Genomic DNA, 16,149 nt, shown 5'->3' with positions numbered 1-16,149 from the left:
TAGCAACACAACACATAGTAGTACAGTACCATGCACTGAGGTGCACTAAAATGCAGGTGTGCTGTGGAGATGTGTTTGGGGGGGGGGGGGGGGTGGAAATGAATGATGAGTGTTATTGCATGCTTTGCCACAGAGCAAAGATGTGAAAGGGCCCCAAAAGAGGGTCCCAGTCTCCCTGCTGCAGGATAATTGAGGCTCCTCTTACTATTCTAAGGCCTCCATGGCTGGGGGCCAGAGATAGGTGTTCCTGAAATGCATAGCATCTTATATGCTGTATTTAATGACAATAGTCTGTCAAATTGACACTTTAGGTTGGGCAGAACTGCACTATAGCATTGCTGCCGTCAGCATATAGAAAATCCAGCTCAACTAAGTGACATCACTGCTTGACATGGATGAGGCCAGTCATAGTCAGCTTGGGGATTAAACTCTGTCCCAGTAACCCTATAGCTAAATAATCCCTTTTGGGTTGATTCATGGTTATTTCTCCATAATACTGCTGTGATTAGTCATTAGCAGAAGTTTTCTGACACACATTGGTGATACTGAGAACTCTCAAGTGAAGCAAGATATTTGCACCTGAGCGACAGATATAGTCTAAGCCTCCATTCACACCTAAACGAATTGCAGACAGAATCAACTCTATTGTGCCCTCGATTCTGGATTCTGGGATGCGTTTGCGCTGCTATTTTTTCTTAATGGCACCCCAAATGCTGTGCAATTTTGCAATGCCAAACATTCCAGGCTCTGTGCCAAGATTCGGTACATGAGCTTCTTTGGAGTTTTTTTAGCGAGGAGGGAGGCCCATTCAAATGAATTGGGGCACTCCAAAAAATGCTCCACTAAAAAAACACAAAAATGCTAAAAAAAAATGTGTTGCAGCAGTTGTTGCTGCTCTACGCTCAGGTGTGAATAGAGTCTAAGCCAATAACAGTAGAGTAAAGTAAAGATACACAACTTGCAGGTTGAACGAGAGAATAGATTCCACCTTCTAAGATAAACAGCATGAATGAAGGAATTTCCCCTGCAAGCTATGGTGTTCTGACAGCTGGCAACTGCAGTGAATGCATCTGATCAGACAATTTTCCACCCGGCTTCTTCAGCAAAAAAGTAAATTGAAATATCGACTTTTGTTGAGCTAGGTGAGACCGACAGAGCCATCTACAGCTCTAGCTCGAGAAATTGGAGCCATGTATAGCAGGATTAAAGTGTTATTAAAGTCAAACATTTTTCCAAATCAGATAAAAATAACATAACTTACATGCATTTGTGGGTTTTTTTTTTTTATTTCCTTTTTCAATTACCCCCTGGCCGCAGCTCGATTTTCCTGTTCTCTCTGCGATGTTTGTCCCCCCAGGACCTATGTAGTCTTATGAGAGTCTCCGCAACATGTGTGCTTCCGCTCTGTACTACAGCTCTACATGCAGATATTGAGAGAGCCGCACATGATACAAAGCAAAAGCCACGCCTCTCCTTCTCCCATGAGGACTGCTCTGTGCCTCTCCAAAGCTGGCTGTGTGTTCGACTCTCTCGTTGTCTGCACAAACGGGCTGGAGCACACATGTTCAAGAGACTTACGCAGGACTCCATAGGTCCTGGTGGCACAGTGGGACACAGAGAATGAGAATATAACATCACAGCCAAGGGACAACTGAAAAAGAAAGCTCCAAAGAGGTGTAGCACTGTCCCCGTAGGGCTTGCTGTGTGATGACTTGTTGGGCCTCCTCTGATTACCAGCAGACAGTCACTTAGAGTACAGTTTACACATTCATACTTACTCCCAATGACTCATCACTCAATAAACAGTCCAGGGGTATTGGCTTTTTGGTATTTATTGTGGAACTTGGATGGGAGAAGGGAATAGTGGGATACTCCAACTGGAACTATATACAGTTGATAAGGACAACTCTCACTTTGCTTCAGTCTCACTGCTTTTAACATACTGCCACGTGTTGGGAAGGGGTTAAGTCTCTCTCTCAGACTTGATGAACTACATTATCTTCAGGACACTCTCTACCATCCCCTTTACTGACACATGTCCACTGACTCTTCTAGCTGCAGCAAAAATGTAGATAGAGAAAGATGGGGCTTTACGGGCCAGTGGGAGTAGAAGGATCAGACACAAAACCAATTTATAAAACCAAATAACATCTTTCTCTATCTACATTTTTGCTGGTATCCCAATAGGGGTAAGGGCCTAAATTACACGGCAACCTTTTTGTCTGCAGGGGTGGCCCCCCTCAGGTCAGGCCCCTTGACACAGACCTGTACTAACTGTATGCAGAATCAGATCCTCAGGGTTCAGTTCCTCTCTAGCTCTTTAGACCCTCAGGTCGACCACCTGAGGCAGCATGGCAAGTTCTACAGAGGAAGATGCAGCCACCCCCTCCCTCCGGGACTCCGCTCTCCTCCTCCTCTGTAGAGGTGCAATTTGGCCTCAGGTGGTCGACCTGAGGTCCTAGAGTGCTAGAGAGGAACTGAAACCAGAGTTCCTGTGAAGCTGACTGGAAGGGGAGACACTGAAGAATCTGATTCTGCAGTATAGTGAGTACAGATCTGTGTCAAGGGGCCTGACCTGAGGGGGGCCACCCCTTCAGCTAGAAGAGTCAGTGGATGGGTGTCAGTAAAGGGGATGCTAGTGAGTGTCCTGAAGAGAATGTAGATCACCAAGTCTTTTGCTGGAGAGAGAGAGAGCAAGGAGGCTTAACCCTTTCCATACATGTGGCAGTATGGTTCAAGCAGTGCAGGACAAGTGAGAGTTGTCCTTATTCAATGTTCATAATTCCAATTTTCTAGTATCCCACTATTTCCCTTCTTCCATCCAAGTTCAAAAATAAACACTAAAAACCAAAGCCCCTGGACTGTTTGAGCAACGAGCCACTGGGAGTAAAGACGAATGTGTGAACTGTACCCTAAGTGACTATGTGCTGGTAATCAGAGGAGGCCCAACAAGTTATCATACAGGAAGCCCTAGGGGGGCAGTGCTACACTAGCATGCACTGAGGCACTTTCTTCTGCTTATCACCAGGGCTGTACTAAATGCCTGTGCACTCATTTGTCAGGTTTCCTCTCACTGTCCAATATTGGACCAGAGAGAAACACTTCAGACAAACTGAGCTGCACCTGAGCACAGGTAGCAGACATCACTAGCCAATCCTGCTCTCTGGTAGGCATTGAACATTATAGATTTACCTGGCAATCCTTCTGGTAAGCAGAAAGGATCCAAAACTAAACTACCTAGGAGGGTGCTACAGAGGAGATTTAGGGGCCCGCCAAAACCAAAAGCCCGGGAAAACAGAACCAAAAATGTTTTAACCCTTCCCCACCCTGGGCCGGCTGCAGGAACTAACTACATAATTTTTTTTTGTTTTTGGGGGCGGGATCTTCCAAATTCTGTATAAAAGTGTGTTGTGTACTTCCAATAAATGTGTTCCTGTTTAAACTTACATACAGCCTGCCTGGTGTTTATTCTATTGGCACATAGCTGTAGTTCGGATCCCGGAGCATTGGTTGAGCGAACCATCAGACGTTGCGATCTGCAAGCTGACTCACTAGTAGCAAAGGAGTGTCGAGAGAGCAGAAGCAGTCGAGCAATGGTCATTAATGTAACAAGACCCTTGCTCGCTCGCTTCCGCTCTCCGGACACTCCTCTGCTACTAGTGAGTCACCTCTCAGACCGCAACGTCTGATGGTTCGCTCAACCAAGGCTCCGGGATCCGAACTACAGCTATGTGCCGTTCGGAATCCATTAGAACAAACACCAGGCAGGCTGTATGTAAGTTCAAACAGGAAGACATTTATTGGAAGTACACAACACACTTTTATACAGAATTTGGAACATCCCGCCCCCAACAACCGCTTTCCTATTGGTCAATTGTAAAGTACATGTAGTCCTCCTTCAGGTCCTCCTTAGCCATGCAAATGAGGACTGTAAAATGAGTCAGCAGGGATTGGTCCGATAGCTTGATTAGAAAGACTGTTATGTGTAATGAGACAGAAGCCCCCAGGGGGCAATCAATGTACACAATAGTCAGACACAGAACAATGGGAGGTCATTAGCACTTAACAATGAGAGAGGGTAATCCACATTCCCTCCCAATACACAAACCAAAGGAAAACCTTTCTGACATTGAAAGATATGTAATATACACAGCATTTAGGAATTACAGATTTCATGGCAAATGGGAATAAATCTTAATATTTCTATATGGAGATATTGCTGACAAATATGAAGCAATCCAAACCACTACTTATCTGTCTTTAAATTCCAGTGACGGTGAATACTGTCACAATATTGATTTCTATTTTTTTTTTTTTCCAGCAGAACAGGGAAAGGTAACATGTGTAATGGGCTGTACTGTCTTAAAGATATCTTTTAACACATACTGTGTACTTAATGCCACGTCAAATAGGCTTATCAATTCACAACAGAGCAGCACTACATCAGCTGATAATACAACGTGTAGAGTTCAAACCCTAAAGAATAAGAGAATTATAAATTAACTGTTATGTTGTCACTGCCTAAGATATGCACGCATTTAACCTTTCAGATCTTCCAACAGAAGCAAAAGCATGTTCTTCCTTTTGGAAGTAGTATGTTCTGTAAAATGTAACAGTAAATTTACAAAAAAAACTGTAAAAGTAAAAAAATGTTTGCAGCAGAAACGTCACATTAGATACAGAATTGTATCATGCCATGCTAAGCAGGAGGTCAGTTACTTACCTTGAGCAAAAAGTGATGTCAGTTTGTGGGTGGGGCCAGTTAGTTGGTACCCAATGTGAGAGAATGGCACACAGAGCCCCAGTAAAATGGCGCAATGATTATTTGGTTTAGTGAAGATAATAAAAAACACATAAAGAACAATGCCCAGGTACTGGAATGCCTTGAGGTTTCTTCAAGGGTGCCTTTCAAAATGCCTAAAAATTCCAAAAATTGTATACAAGCTAACGAGTGGATGAAGGCTGCCTTTTTTGTTACACTAAGTCACAGGTTTTCAATGTGCACCATTATAACCTTCTAGCGGCCGGCATCCTAACGACTAATGGCATCATCAGTTGATAAGAAGGATGTCAGTCGCCTGCATGGCATCCTTGTTTGACCCTTCCCTGCCCCTCTCCATCAGCGTTGGGGTCACATTAGCTGAGTGATGGACAAAAACAGAGGGAGAAGAGAAACAATGGAATACTAGTCAGAACCAATTTGCAAAAGTGTATTTGCTTTGGAAGAGTAAATCACCTCTTGTCGTTGGGTGTCCTACTTGGACTTGTGGATGTTGCTGGATGTTGCTGCATTATGTAAAACTATTAGAATAGCTTTTACATTTTAGAATGCGGTGCCTCGAAACTGTCCATCATTTTTAAAGGGTGCCTTGAGACTGTCCATAATTTTTAACCACTTTACCACCGGAGGATTTTGCTGTCTTACGTCCAGGCAACTTTTTGCGATTCGGCGCTGTGCTGACAATTGCACGGTCATGCGACGCCGTACCCAAACGAAATTTACGTCCTTTTTTTCCCACAAACAGAGCTTTCTTTTGGTGGTATTTGATCACCTGTGCGATTTTTACTTTTTGTGCTATAAACAAAAAAAGAGTGTTTATTTTGAAAAAATAACAATATTTTTAACATTTTTTATATGAAATTCCCCCAAAAAAATGTAAAAATCAAAATTTTTTTACATTTTTGGCCAATTTGTTTTCTGCTACATATGTTTGGTAAAAAAAATCACAATAATGGTTTGCGCAAAAGTTATTGCGTTTACTAACTAAGGGAAAGATTTCTGTCATTTTTGGTGTTTTTTTTTTTAACGAGTAATGGCGGTGATCTGCGATTTTTTTTGCGGGACTGCGACATTGCGGTGGACAGATCGGACCATTGACTGACATTTTTGACACTTTTGGGGGTACCAGTGAAATTTCTACAGTAATCAGTGCTATAAATATGCACTGTTACTGTAAAAAATGACACTGGCAGGGAAGGGGTTAATTTTATTGGAGAGGGAGGAGTTAATGTATTCCTGGTGCTTACTATCGTGTGTGGGGGGAGGTGACTGAGTGACACAGGGACAGATCGCATGTTCAGCTATGCTGAGCCCTGCAATCTGTCACCCCTTGTCACTTAGGAGATCCGCCCGCTCTGTTTACACAAGCGGGCGGATCTCCAAACTCGATTTCCCGACGATCGGGGAAGAGCAGCGGCGATCGCCGCCACTCCTCCCCTGGCCCGACTCCCGCTGTGACTGAAAACAGCGGGAGCGCGCCTACAGGGGGAGGAGTCCAGCGACGTAGGTCTACGTCGCTGGACGGAATTGAGCCACTTTGCCGCAGTACAGTCCCAGTGACGGGTCGGCAAGTGGTTAAAGGGTGCCTTGAGACAGTCCATAATTTTAAAGGGTGCCTCAAGATTGTCCATAATTTATAAAGGGTGCCATGACTGTAAAAAAATGGATTTTTGACTTACTGTAAAATCCTTTTCTCTTAAGTTCATTGATGGAATGAGGAAAATTGGCAGGCAGATCACCTTAGTCGACAGGCCTTGGATGCAGGGTAATGGTTCCCTCCAACCGGAGGTGTTCCAGCAGTTGTGCCTTCGTTGGGGCACTCCAGATGTAGATCTATTGGCATCTCGTGTCAACAGAAAAGTACAGAGGTTTGTGGCCCAGACACTCTGGCAGACGCTGCAGATGTGCTGGTGGCCCCATGGGGTCAGTATCAGCTGATGTAGGCCTTTCCTCCACTCAAGTTGCCGCCAAGACTTCGTCGCAGGTTCGAGGCGGAAGGGATTCCGGTCATTCTTGTGGCTCCGGACTGGCCTCGCAGAGCTTGGTACTCCAACTTGGTCAGGCTAGTTGCAGACACTCCTTGGAGACTTCCTCTAAGGGAGGATTTACTGTCTCAAGGGCCAATCTTCCATCCTGCTTTACAGTCGCTGGCTTTGATGGCTTGGCTGTTGAAAGCCAGGTACTGAATGACAGAGGAGATTCCCCTGCTTACCTTATCCCAGAAGGTGGCCTTCTTGGTGGCTATCACTTCTGCATGCAGGTTGTCGGAACTGGCGGCGTTGTCCTGTTGTTCTGCCTACCTGGTGGTTCACAGGGATAAAGTGGTACTTCATCCGGATGCGTCCTTCGTTCCGAAGGTAATTTCCAGTTTTCACTTAAATGAGGACATCATGTTACCTTCTTTGTGTTCTAAGCCAAAACATCCTAAGGAATAAGACGCTACATACTCTGGATGTGGTTTGGGCACTCAGGGTGTGCTTGGCCACTACTGAGTCTTTTCGAAAGTCAGATTCACTCTTTGTACTCACGGATGGTCCGAAGAAAGGGCTGTCTGTGTCTGCTGCGACTATTTCCAGATGGGTTAGACAGACCGCTGTGCAGGCTTATTCAATAAAGGGTCAGGTTCCACCTTTCCCTGTTAAGGCGCATTCTACTCGGGCGCTTAGTGCTTCCTGGGCTTTTCGCCATCAGGCACCTGTGCTTTAGGTTTGCAAGGCAGGTACCTGGTCATCTGTTCACACCTTTACCAAATTTTATAAGGTGGATGTGCTGGCATCTGCCTCTTTTGGTCGCAAAGTTGTGCAGGCTGTGCTTTAGGGGGCTTTTTGGCCTTCCTTGAGGGTGTTTACTGTTTGTTTCAGGTGGGCCTCATCTTGTTGTTCTGATGAGTCCTGTGTTGCCTGGGTGGCTATGTTTAGTCTTGGGGACTTGTTTTTTCCCACCTCTCATTTTATGGCACTGCTTTGGGATGTCCCTACTGATTTGCATCAAAGACTGCGTCCGTCAATGAACGATAGAGAAAACTGGATTTTTGACTTACCGTAAAATCCTTTTCTCTTAAGTTCATTGACGGACGCAATACCCGCACCTATATTTTGAGTTGGGTTGGTATTATTTCTCTGATACTGCTTTGATACAAAACTGACATCCTATGCAGGAAGAGAGAGGGTATACCCCCTGGGACTGCCCATAGGCATAGCCAGAACTTTTTTTTGCCTAATGTCCTACTCTTGTAGAGGGCTGTATAACCTACTGATATGCATCAGAGACTGCATCCGTCAATGAACGATAGAGAAAAGTCTGTCTTTCCTCATCAGGAAACTCTCTCTAGAGTTTCTGTCCCTATCCAGCATGGATCCTGTCCCTACTCTACCCTCTTCGCAACTGCACGCCATCTACAGCAGGGCACTGCTATTAGCATTGCCCCTACTAAAGTTTGCCGCTGAGGTCATCTAGTGTGGCAGCATCCAATCGGACCACTATTCCCTTATTGACACCTACAGAGGCTGCAGAGAAACAATGTTCTACTAATCCTTTATTCCCTCTGTACAGTGCCACTTACACCTGCCCACAAGTTAAAGTGGAACTCAAGCTAAAATGTTAAAAACTTTTTTTCTTCAGCTTTGGCTAGAGTACAGAAATGTCAGAATCGTTGTCAGCCTTTTATTGCCTCTGTCTCCTTTATGCATGTTCCCTTATTTCCTGTTCTGTTACCTAACAGGAATCAGTGACACTGACAGCAAAAAGAAAAGGTTTTTCAACCACTTCAACATAAAAGTGCATTTTGTTGGAAACATTTGCTTAATTTCCCACCATACCCCATCAATGAAAGCCCTCTATGAATGGACGAGGTGGACCTTCCATTCATCCACCAGTTCTCCATTCATAGAACACTTTTCATTGATGGAACCTTTAGTACAGCTTCTATGAATGAAAAAAGGGAGAGGAAAGGGCAGACAAAATTGGCACTTTTCACAAGTGCCTGTGACAGTTCCAGAGGATGTAATAACTCCCGCAACATGAGAATGACTACTGCTGGCATAAGGGGGGGAGGAGGGGAGAGGACTGAAGATTTTCAACTATGACAACAGCAAGCAGCACAAAGGACTTTTGTAATTTTATGTATGTACCATGCCCAAGCCAATTCTGACATTTCTCAGAAAATTACTAGAAAAGTGTCCCCAAAACACCCTATATGTTTTTTTAGTAGAGGCCCTGGAGAATAAAATTTTGATTTTTGCCTTTTTTACATCACACAGTATTTGTGCAGCCATTTTTAAAATGAAAGTTTTTAGGAAAAAATACATGTTAATGAATTTTAGCGCACACAAACAAAAAAATATATATATATATATATATATGAAAGATGATGTTGTGCTGAGTAAATCAGGGCAATCAATAGGAGGTGACAGTAGTGGGAAAACTAGGGGTCTGTATTGATGAGCTATTAGTTTGAAATCAGTTTGAGATTCTTCTGGGGTAATTTAGAATTCATTGTTTCATTTCACCTGCAATTGCCCTCCTCCTCACCTGCATTTCACCTGCTTCAAGCTGGTTTTCCATTCCTATTGACTTATATAAAGGCCTCTTTTACATGGGTGGCAAGGCTGAGCTGTGGTTTTACTGTTCCAGTAAGTCTTGGGATCCATGCACATTGGACCTTAAAAAAACTCAGCGTGTACAGGAGTTTTGTGTTTTTTTCATTGATCATTGATCCCCTGATGACGTCAGCCGTGACTGACGAAACGTACGTCAGGAACGTGAGACTGTACACTTCCTGGTCTGAGGAGTGCAGGCGTGGAGCGGCATCTCCTATTCCCAGCCACCGATTCTAATTTTAAGGCTTTTATCTACCGTGCTTGTAGTAAGTGCAATTTATCTTAATAAAATGTTTCTCTATTGAGTAATACTGCACCATGAGAGCCTGTCTTATCATTTCCCCATTTATGGCTCGGTTACTGAATGTTCCATCGTTCTGGCTGTTGTACTCATGCCTATGAGAAAATGGGATGTTACAAGATTCTAATGTGGATCACACAGCGTGTTTGACCCCCTATAACTAAGGGGTCCAGTGGCTCTGGTAAGCGGTACCTATACATTTCACTGGGTGATCGTGAAATGTGAAGGCTTTTCTAAAGAACCACTCCCATCAAGTCTATGTTTCCATTATTGGCTTTTTGGTTGACCCAATTGATTTGGACGCTAGAGACTTATTTAATTTAATTTTTGCACGATTGATTTGATTTATTGTGGTTTATTGTGATTTATATGTGTTGAGCGCTACAACTTTTTAATTTTTCACTTATTACGTTTTTCACGTTTATGTGGCAACTTGCATTGTGGGAGATATTCCACCTGAATCACGTTTAGATTATTTATTATATTCATTTGTGCAGTTTTTGGTTCACCCATTCTTTGGTTACTTACTATGCACAGCTGCTCCAGATTCTGTGTGCTCCAGTTTTAGTAAATCCCCCCAAACTGTCTTTAGCTACCAGTTCTGCTCCACTATGGGGATGATCTGCCTCTGAGTTCCACCACCCTGAAGACTCACACCTCAAATAAATGTACATACAGTATATTCCATGTACGGTAAATCTTACAGTCAGAATTGGACCCTGTTCTAATGACTTGGGAAGTCAAGCACACAGATTGCATCCATCCTGAATCCATTTGGTGGTGTTGGTCTTCAGCATCAAGAATGAAATGGAAATATTTATTTGAACATGCTAACAGTATGAGTAACAGCATTTTTAATGCAAATTTAAATTTACTGTATTTATTATATATGATGTTTATATTAGTATTTTATGCATCCAGATATCTTGCAGTTGTATTTTGTACTTTTCTTCCTAAAGTGTCCCTCTGTATATTTTGTCTGCTTTACTGTGTTATTATAATTTGCTGTTTTTGTTGGGATTGTTTATTAAACCCATTAAACTTTTAGGGTTCATGCACACGGGCTCAAAAAAGGGCCAGTGCTCTTGGCAGAAAAAAACCCCCCACTAATTTTAAATATTTTTTGTGCTAGCATTTATTTCTGCCAGAAAAACACTCTCAAAAACGCAAAACAGAAGGGGATTTTTTCCAGCCTCTAAATAACCTAATGTGCATGGATACATAGAATAACATTGGTTGCTTCTACAAACAAAATACTAAACTCCTCTAGGAGCAGCATTTTCTTTTAAGCCAGTGTGCATGGACTCCCATCAAAATGCATAAAATTTTATGTATAGATGCCATACAACATATATCATGTTTTTAGACAAATGTTACCTGTGACAGTTTTAGATACTGTACCCCTATTTTTTGGCAGAGGGTCCCTTAAAATTACTTTTAACCTTCCTAGCGGTATTCCCGAGCGTGACTCGGGGTTACATTTCAGAGCCAAAAGCGGTAACCCCGAGCCACAATCGGGGTAGCGCTAGGAAGATCGCTGGATCCTGGAAGAGGTTTTACTTACCTTTTCTCCGGGATCCAGCGATGTATCCCGGCGGTGTGCGGCGGCGGAGCTCTCTCCCGATCGTCTGCGAGTCCCGGCTTCCGTCTCCGGCGATGTGACGTCCGCCGGGGGTTGGAACCGGCCGCAAATTCAAATGTAAAACACACCAAACACACTGATACCATTCAAAATAAAATAAAATCACATTACATTGCCCCCCAGTGCCCTTTCCTGCAGTTTTACTGTACTTTTTATGTAAATATATGTATATGTATATGTATATGTATATATATATATATATATATATACGTAATTCTTGTGAATGAGCAGCCCAAACCAACTGTATACATTATATATATATATATATATATATACACACATATATATATATAATATATGTATACATATATATATATATATATAATAAATGTATACAGTTGGTTTGGGCTGCTCATTCACAAGAATTACATGCAAAATAATGGTACTGCTTTCAGCACCTAAAATCCAAAAGAATCATACCGTCAGGGAGGTTAAGTGTTATTAGCCTTGTTGCATAGTATTTTAAAGAGGCAGTTACCACAAACTCAGCACTACACAGTAAAAAACTATTTGACTACTTTTATGCTGGTATAGTGAAGAAAACAAATACGATTTGAAGCAAATATAAATAGTAAACATATGACATTTACTTAGCTAAACCACTGTGCATCATATACAAATTCCACTTTTTTTTCTTTCAATAAACACTAGTTTTATCATTTTTGCATCATAGTGCTGACGATCCTCTTTAGCCTCTTTGCAGCCCCTTTCCTACATGCAAGTGCTCCAACGGTGGCTGCATGTCATTGCTAAAGGTGGCAACTCAGGAATTTATGCATGCAATGAGCATTGTCACAACATAGTCACTCCTGATATCAATCACATTATAAAAGGCTGCAAAGCAACTAGAAGACTGACAAGCCATTGTCACCCCATAACAGGAAGTGTCTGAACAAGGACCTTTAAGGCAGAATTTACAGGTCATTCTTTTTAATGAAAACTGAAGATTTAAAAATATTTAAAAAATTACTTTTAAAATTGCCTAAACATGTTAAAGATAATATGGGATTTTAAGGACTTTATATCTACTTTACATTTGTATCCGCAATGACCGTTAGTTGCTCTTTTAATTTGCCATGCGCCTCCACTGTACAGGTCACTGGACATGTCTTTGCTCAAAGCAGTAAAGAACAATGGGCATACGGTAAAACCTTTCCCAACGCTAATCATCAATGCTTTGAAACTCGAAATGGCCAGCTATAATTGTTTTCCATCGTATACACAGTCAGATTTCAATCAATATGCTACAAACGATGTGGTCGGAGAGTGCAAAATCTGGTGCAGCTCTGCAGAGAAACCAATCAGCTTCCAGTTTTTTTTTTAATCAAACCCTAATTGAACAAGCTGAAGGCAGAAGCTCATTGGCTACCATGCACAGCCGCACGAGATTTTGCACTCTGCAGTTTTAGTAAAACAACCCCATATGTGCTCATCAATATGAGGCATATGCCAAAATATAAACCAAAAATGCACATTTGAGTACCCGAATACATTGTGTGTTTCCATTGGCAATCAGTAAATGAAAGCAGCAATCTATGCAAACCTTACCATTATGGGCTGCGTACCCCCAGTTGTTCATACTTCTGCAGATTTATCTGCAATCACCCCTAGGACAGAGCCTCTGAAGTTTTTACCAGGGATCAGAATCTAGAAATGAGTCTCAGTCACTTGATCCTATTTGTTCAGCTGAATTCCTAACAGAAGAGGTCAGAGATGTAGTACTTGCTCCTTTTTGCAGTCAGCAGATCTTCACAGCATGCTGGTTAGCTGGAAGTGACTGTCTTAAGCTGTTGAGTAATGTGCAATGTTTCTATCTGTGCCTGCCCACACTGTATGTCAATACAGGGACTACAGATAAGAAGGCCATAATAATAAAATAATAATAATAAGGCGTATAGTTTAGAAGTGTCTTCCTATCACTTTAAGTAAGAATATTTCCTTTAAGTATATACCTTTTTTGTAATGTGGCCAAACACTTTTTATACATTGAGTAACTGTAGAAAGCGCCATGCAATTACAATTTACAATTATGTTAAGCTATCTTTACGTCAACATGGTTATTATGAGTACTTTGTCTTTTAGCTGTAAAATAGATCGTTGACATCAATGTCAGAGCAGCAGATGTGGTTACAGATTGTTCTTTTTTTTTTTAATCTTAAAATGTACAATGCTTTACCGGTACTGCAGAAAATCTGATAACCTTTGCCACCTCTCTATATATATCGAGGCCATGTAAGTGTGTAAAATAGCAGGACAGAGTGCAGTGGATCGAGCAGATAAAAAAAACACCTTTTAATGAATTAAAATGATAAAAATTGCACTTACAATAAAATAGCTTAACGGGTGCATATAACCAGGTAAACTCCCAATGGAACACCAGGTTACGCCAACAGTTACTGGCAATGCTCTTGGTAGGTAGCAAGCAACAAAAAAGATGTAAGGGACCTCTGGAGTAAACACTACAGAAATCAAGGGGTGGAAATGTACAAAAATGTCTCCAAAGTATGTCAACAGTGAACAAAACTTGTACCTGGATAAGTATGAGTACTTGACTAACATGGCCAATGCCCCTTCATCAGAGATGTTAGTGGAAGTACTGTTCTATCTAGGGTACAAGCTTGGTCCTACTTGTTGCCAAAGGACAAGGGAGGGAGTCTGAAGCAGTTTAAGCTATCAAACCACAGGGGGAACAAATAGCCAAGGTTCATGATAGATGTTACAGTGGTTCTAAAGGCTGAAGATGTTTTACTTCCATGCATTCTTTGCATGCGGGTAAAAAACCTTCTGTGTGCTGCTCCCCCCACAGCCCCTCCTAATAGTCACCTGAGCCCCCTCTTGATCCAGCGATGTGCACAGGAGCCTTCACTGTCTTGACCCTCTCTCTCCTTGGCTGAGACAGAGCAGCGGGATTCATTGACTCCCACTACTGTCAATCACAGCCAGTAAACCAACGAGGAGAGAGTGGGGGCAGGGGGCCCAGCCGTGGCTCTATGTGTTTTATGGAGCATTTACTGTAGAGAGGGGCTCGGGAGCAAGCACGCATCAGTGTCCCCTTAGCAAATGGCTTGCTATTGGGGGCACTGGTCAAGAGGGAGGAGCCAGGATCGCCAGCAGGGGACCTATGAAGAAGAAGATCGGGGCTGCTGTGTGCAAAACCATTACACAGAGCAGGTAAGCATGATATGTTTGTTTGTTTTTTTTTTAAACCTGAACCTTTAATATCACTATAAATCCATTTTAAGAGAAAATGTGTTGTAAGCAAATATCTTCCTATGTTAAAGATTACTGCTTCTTAATCTCAATACATCTCCATCTTAATTTGTGTAATGGCTATGGTAGGTTGTCACTGGACTGCACAAGTAACATAAGAATCTAAACATTGCTTGAAGCGACCCTGTCAGTGCAGGGTCACTGGTATGCAATACCATTCCTGTATGTTGAAATGCCACCACTTCGCTTATCCCCATTCCACTCATTATAGTTGTGTGGAATAACTGCTTTCCTGGTGCACACTATGGGGGGGATTTACTAAAACTGGTGCACTCAGAATCGGGTGCATGGTAGCCAATCAGCTTATAACTTCAGCTTGTTCAATAAGGCTTTGACAGTAAAATCTGAGAGCTGACAGGTTTCTATGCACCAGATTTTGCACTCTCCAGTTTTAGTAAATGACCACTCATCAGGGGCGTAACTACAGGGGTTGCAGGGGTTGCAATCGCTACCGGGCCCCATGCTCCAGGGGGCCCGGTAGCAAACCAGTGGGTGAACTTCTAGGATCTCAAAGGTCACACTTGCGACCGGGCCCTGGCATTTCACCACTGTGGGGAGGCCCCAAGATTGCAGGAAGGGGGCCCACTGCAGAACTTGTGAAAGGATCCTGATGCGGGACCGTAATAAAAGGCCATGCAATGAGAGTAAAGAGCCCCAGGATTAGTGGGAAGAGCCCCGGGCTTGAAGGGAAGGGCCCCGGCCAGGGGTCTGGGGGGCCCTTCATGGTTTCTTGCATCGGGGCCCTGAAGGTTCTAGTTACGCCTCTGCCACTCATGGTTCTTCCTGCCGGCTCATACATCCTGTAATGGCCAACAGACTGGTGGGAGAGACAACAGCATGCAGAGGTGGAAATAAAAACTTGACCAACTAGAAGTGTCAAGTACTAGTGAGTGGCGATGTTTTAAAACACGGGCCACCAGAAAGGTAAGTACATTGCCTTTTCCATTACAAGTATCATATAAGTGGTAACTTGAACCTGATGGAATCTATCCAAAACTGAAATGAAATAACATATTAGACTCAGGTGGAATGTGATTTAAATTTAAAATGGAATGATCCTTCAAATGGGCAGCCATTTCAGACGTATTTTAAAATAATAAATCATGACACATACATAGTAGTAGTCTCCTGACCGAAATTCTTTGAGAGAAAAAAAATCACGTGAATGTAGGATGCCTGAAAATCCCTAAATCGAGGAAAGTTGGGGATTTAATGAAAAGGAGTCACACAATTAAAGCTTTCAGAGAAGAACATGTGACTTGCTCTGCGCAAGTGAATAGTTTAAATTCAGCAGCTTATGTTGGTAGAAATGAAGTCATATTTTTTCATACCATTCAAGGATTACAGCATACCTTTACCCTTAAAGCATGAATAAATATGGCAGTACAGATATGCCCTGTGTATGTTAATAATGGCAGTATAGATATCAGTGATGATGTGCAAATAGTGAAGAAACCTGCCCACAGAACTAGTCCTTTGATGTCCCACTGCTGTAGCTGTGTTCAGGTAAGCATAGAGCCTGAAATAAAGTTTTAGGTATTCCCAGCACTGTCCTTAA

General features: G+C 42.6%; 1 protein-coding gene across 1 annotated transcript in view; it reads right to left on the bottom strand.

Moving 5' to 3' along the window:
• The window catches only part of LOC309556554 (uncharacterized protein), a 97,772-nt gene that overhangs the window by 46,179 nt on the left and 35,444 nt on the right, over positions 1–16,149 (bottom strand). The window contains exons 7-8 of the mRNA XM_082259002.1: positions 15,524–15,587; positions 12,870–12,904 (exon numbers count right to left, since the gene is read on the bottom strand). Of these exons, the coding sequence (XP_082115128.1) occupies positions 12,870–12,904; positions 15,524–15,587 (99 nt within the window). The remainder of the gene's footprint in view (positions 1–12,869; positions 12,905–15,523; positions 15,588–16,149) is intronic.

This window comes from Pelophylax lessonae, assembly GCF_965119305.1.
Source record: "Pelophylax lessonae genome assembly, chromosome: 5".
Classification (NCBI taxonomy): domain Eukaryota; kingdom Metazoa; phylum Chordata; class Amphibia; order Anura; family Ranidae; genus Pelophylax; species Pelophylax lessonae.
This window is presented reverse-complemented; position numbering and strand designations above follow the sequence as displayed.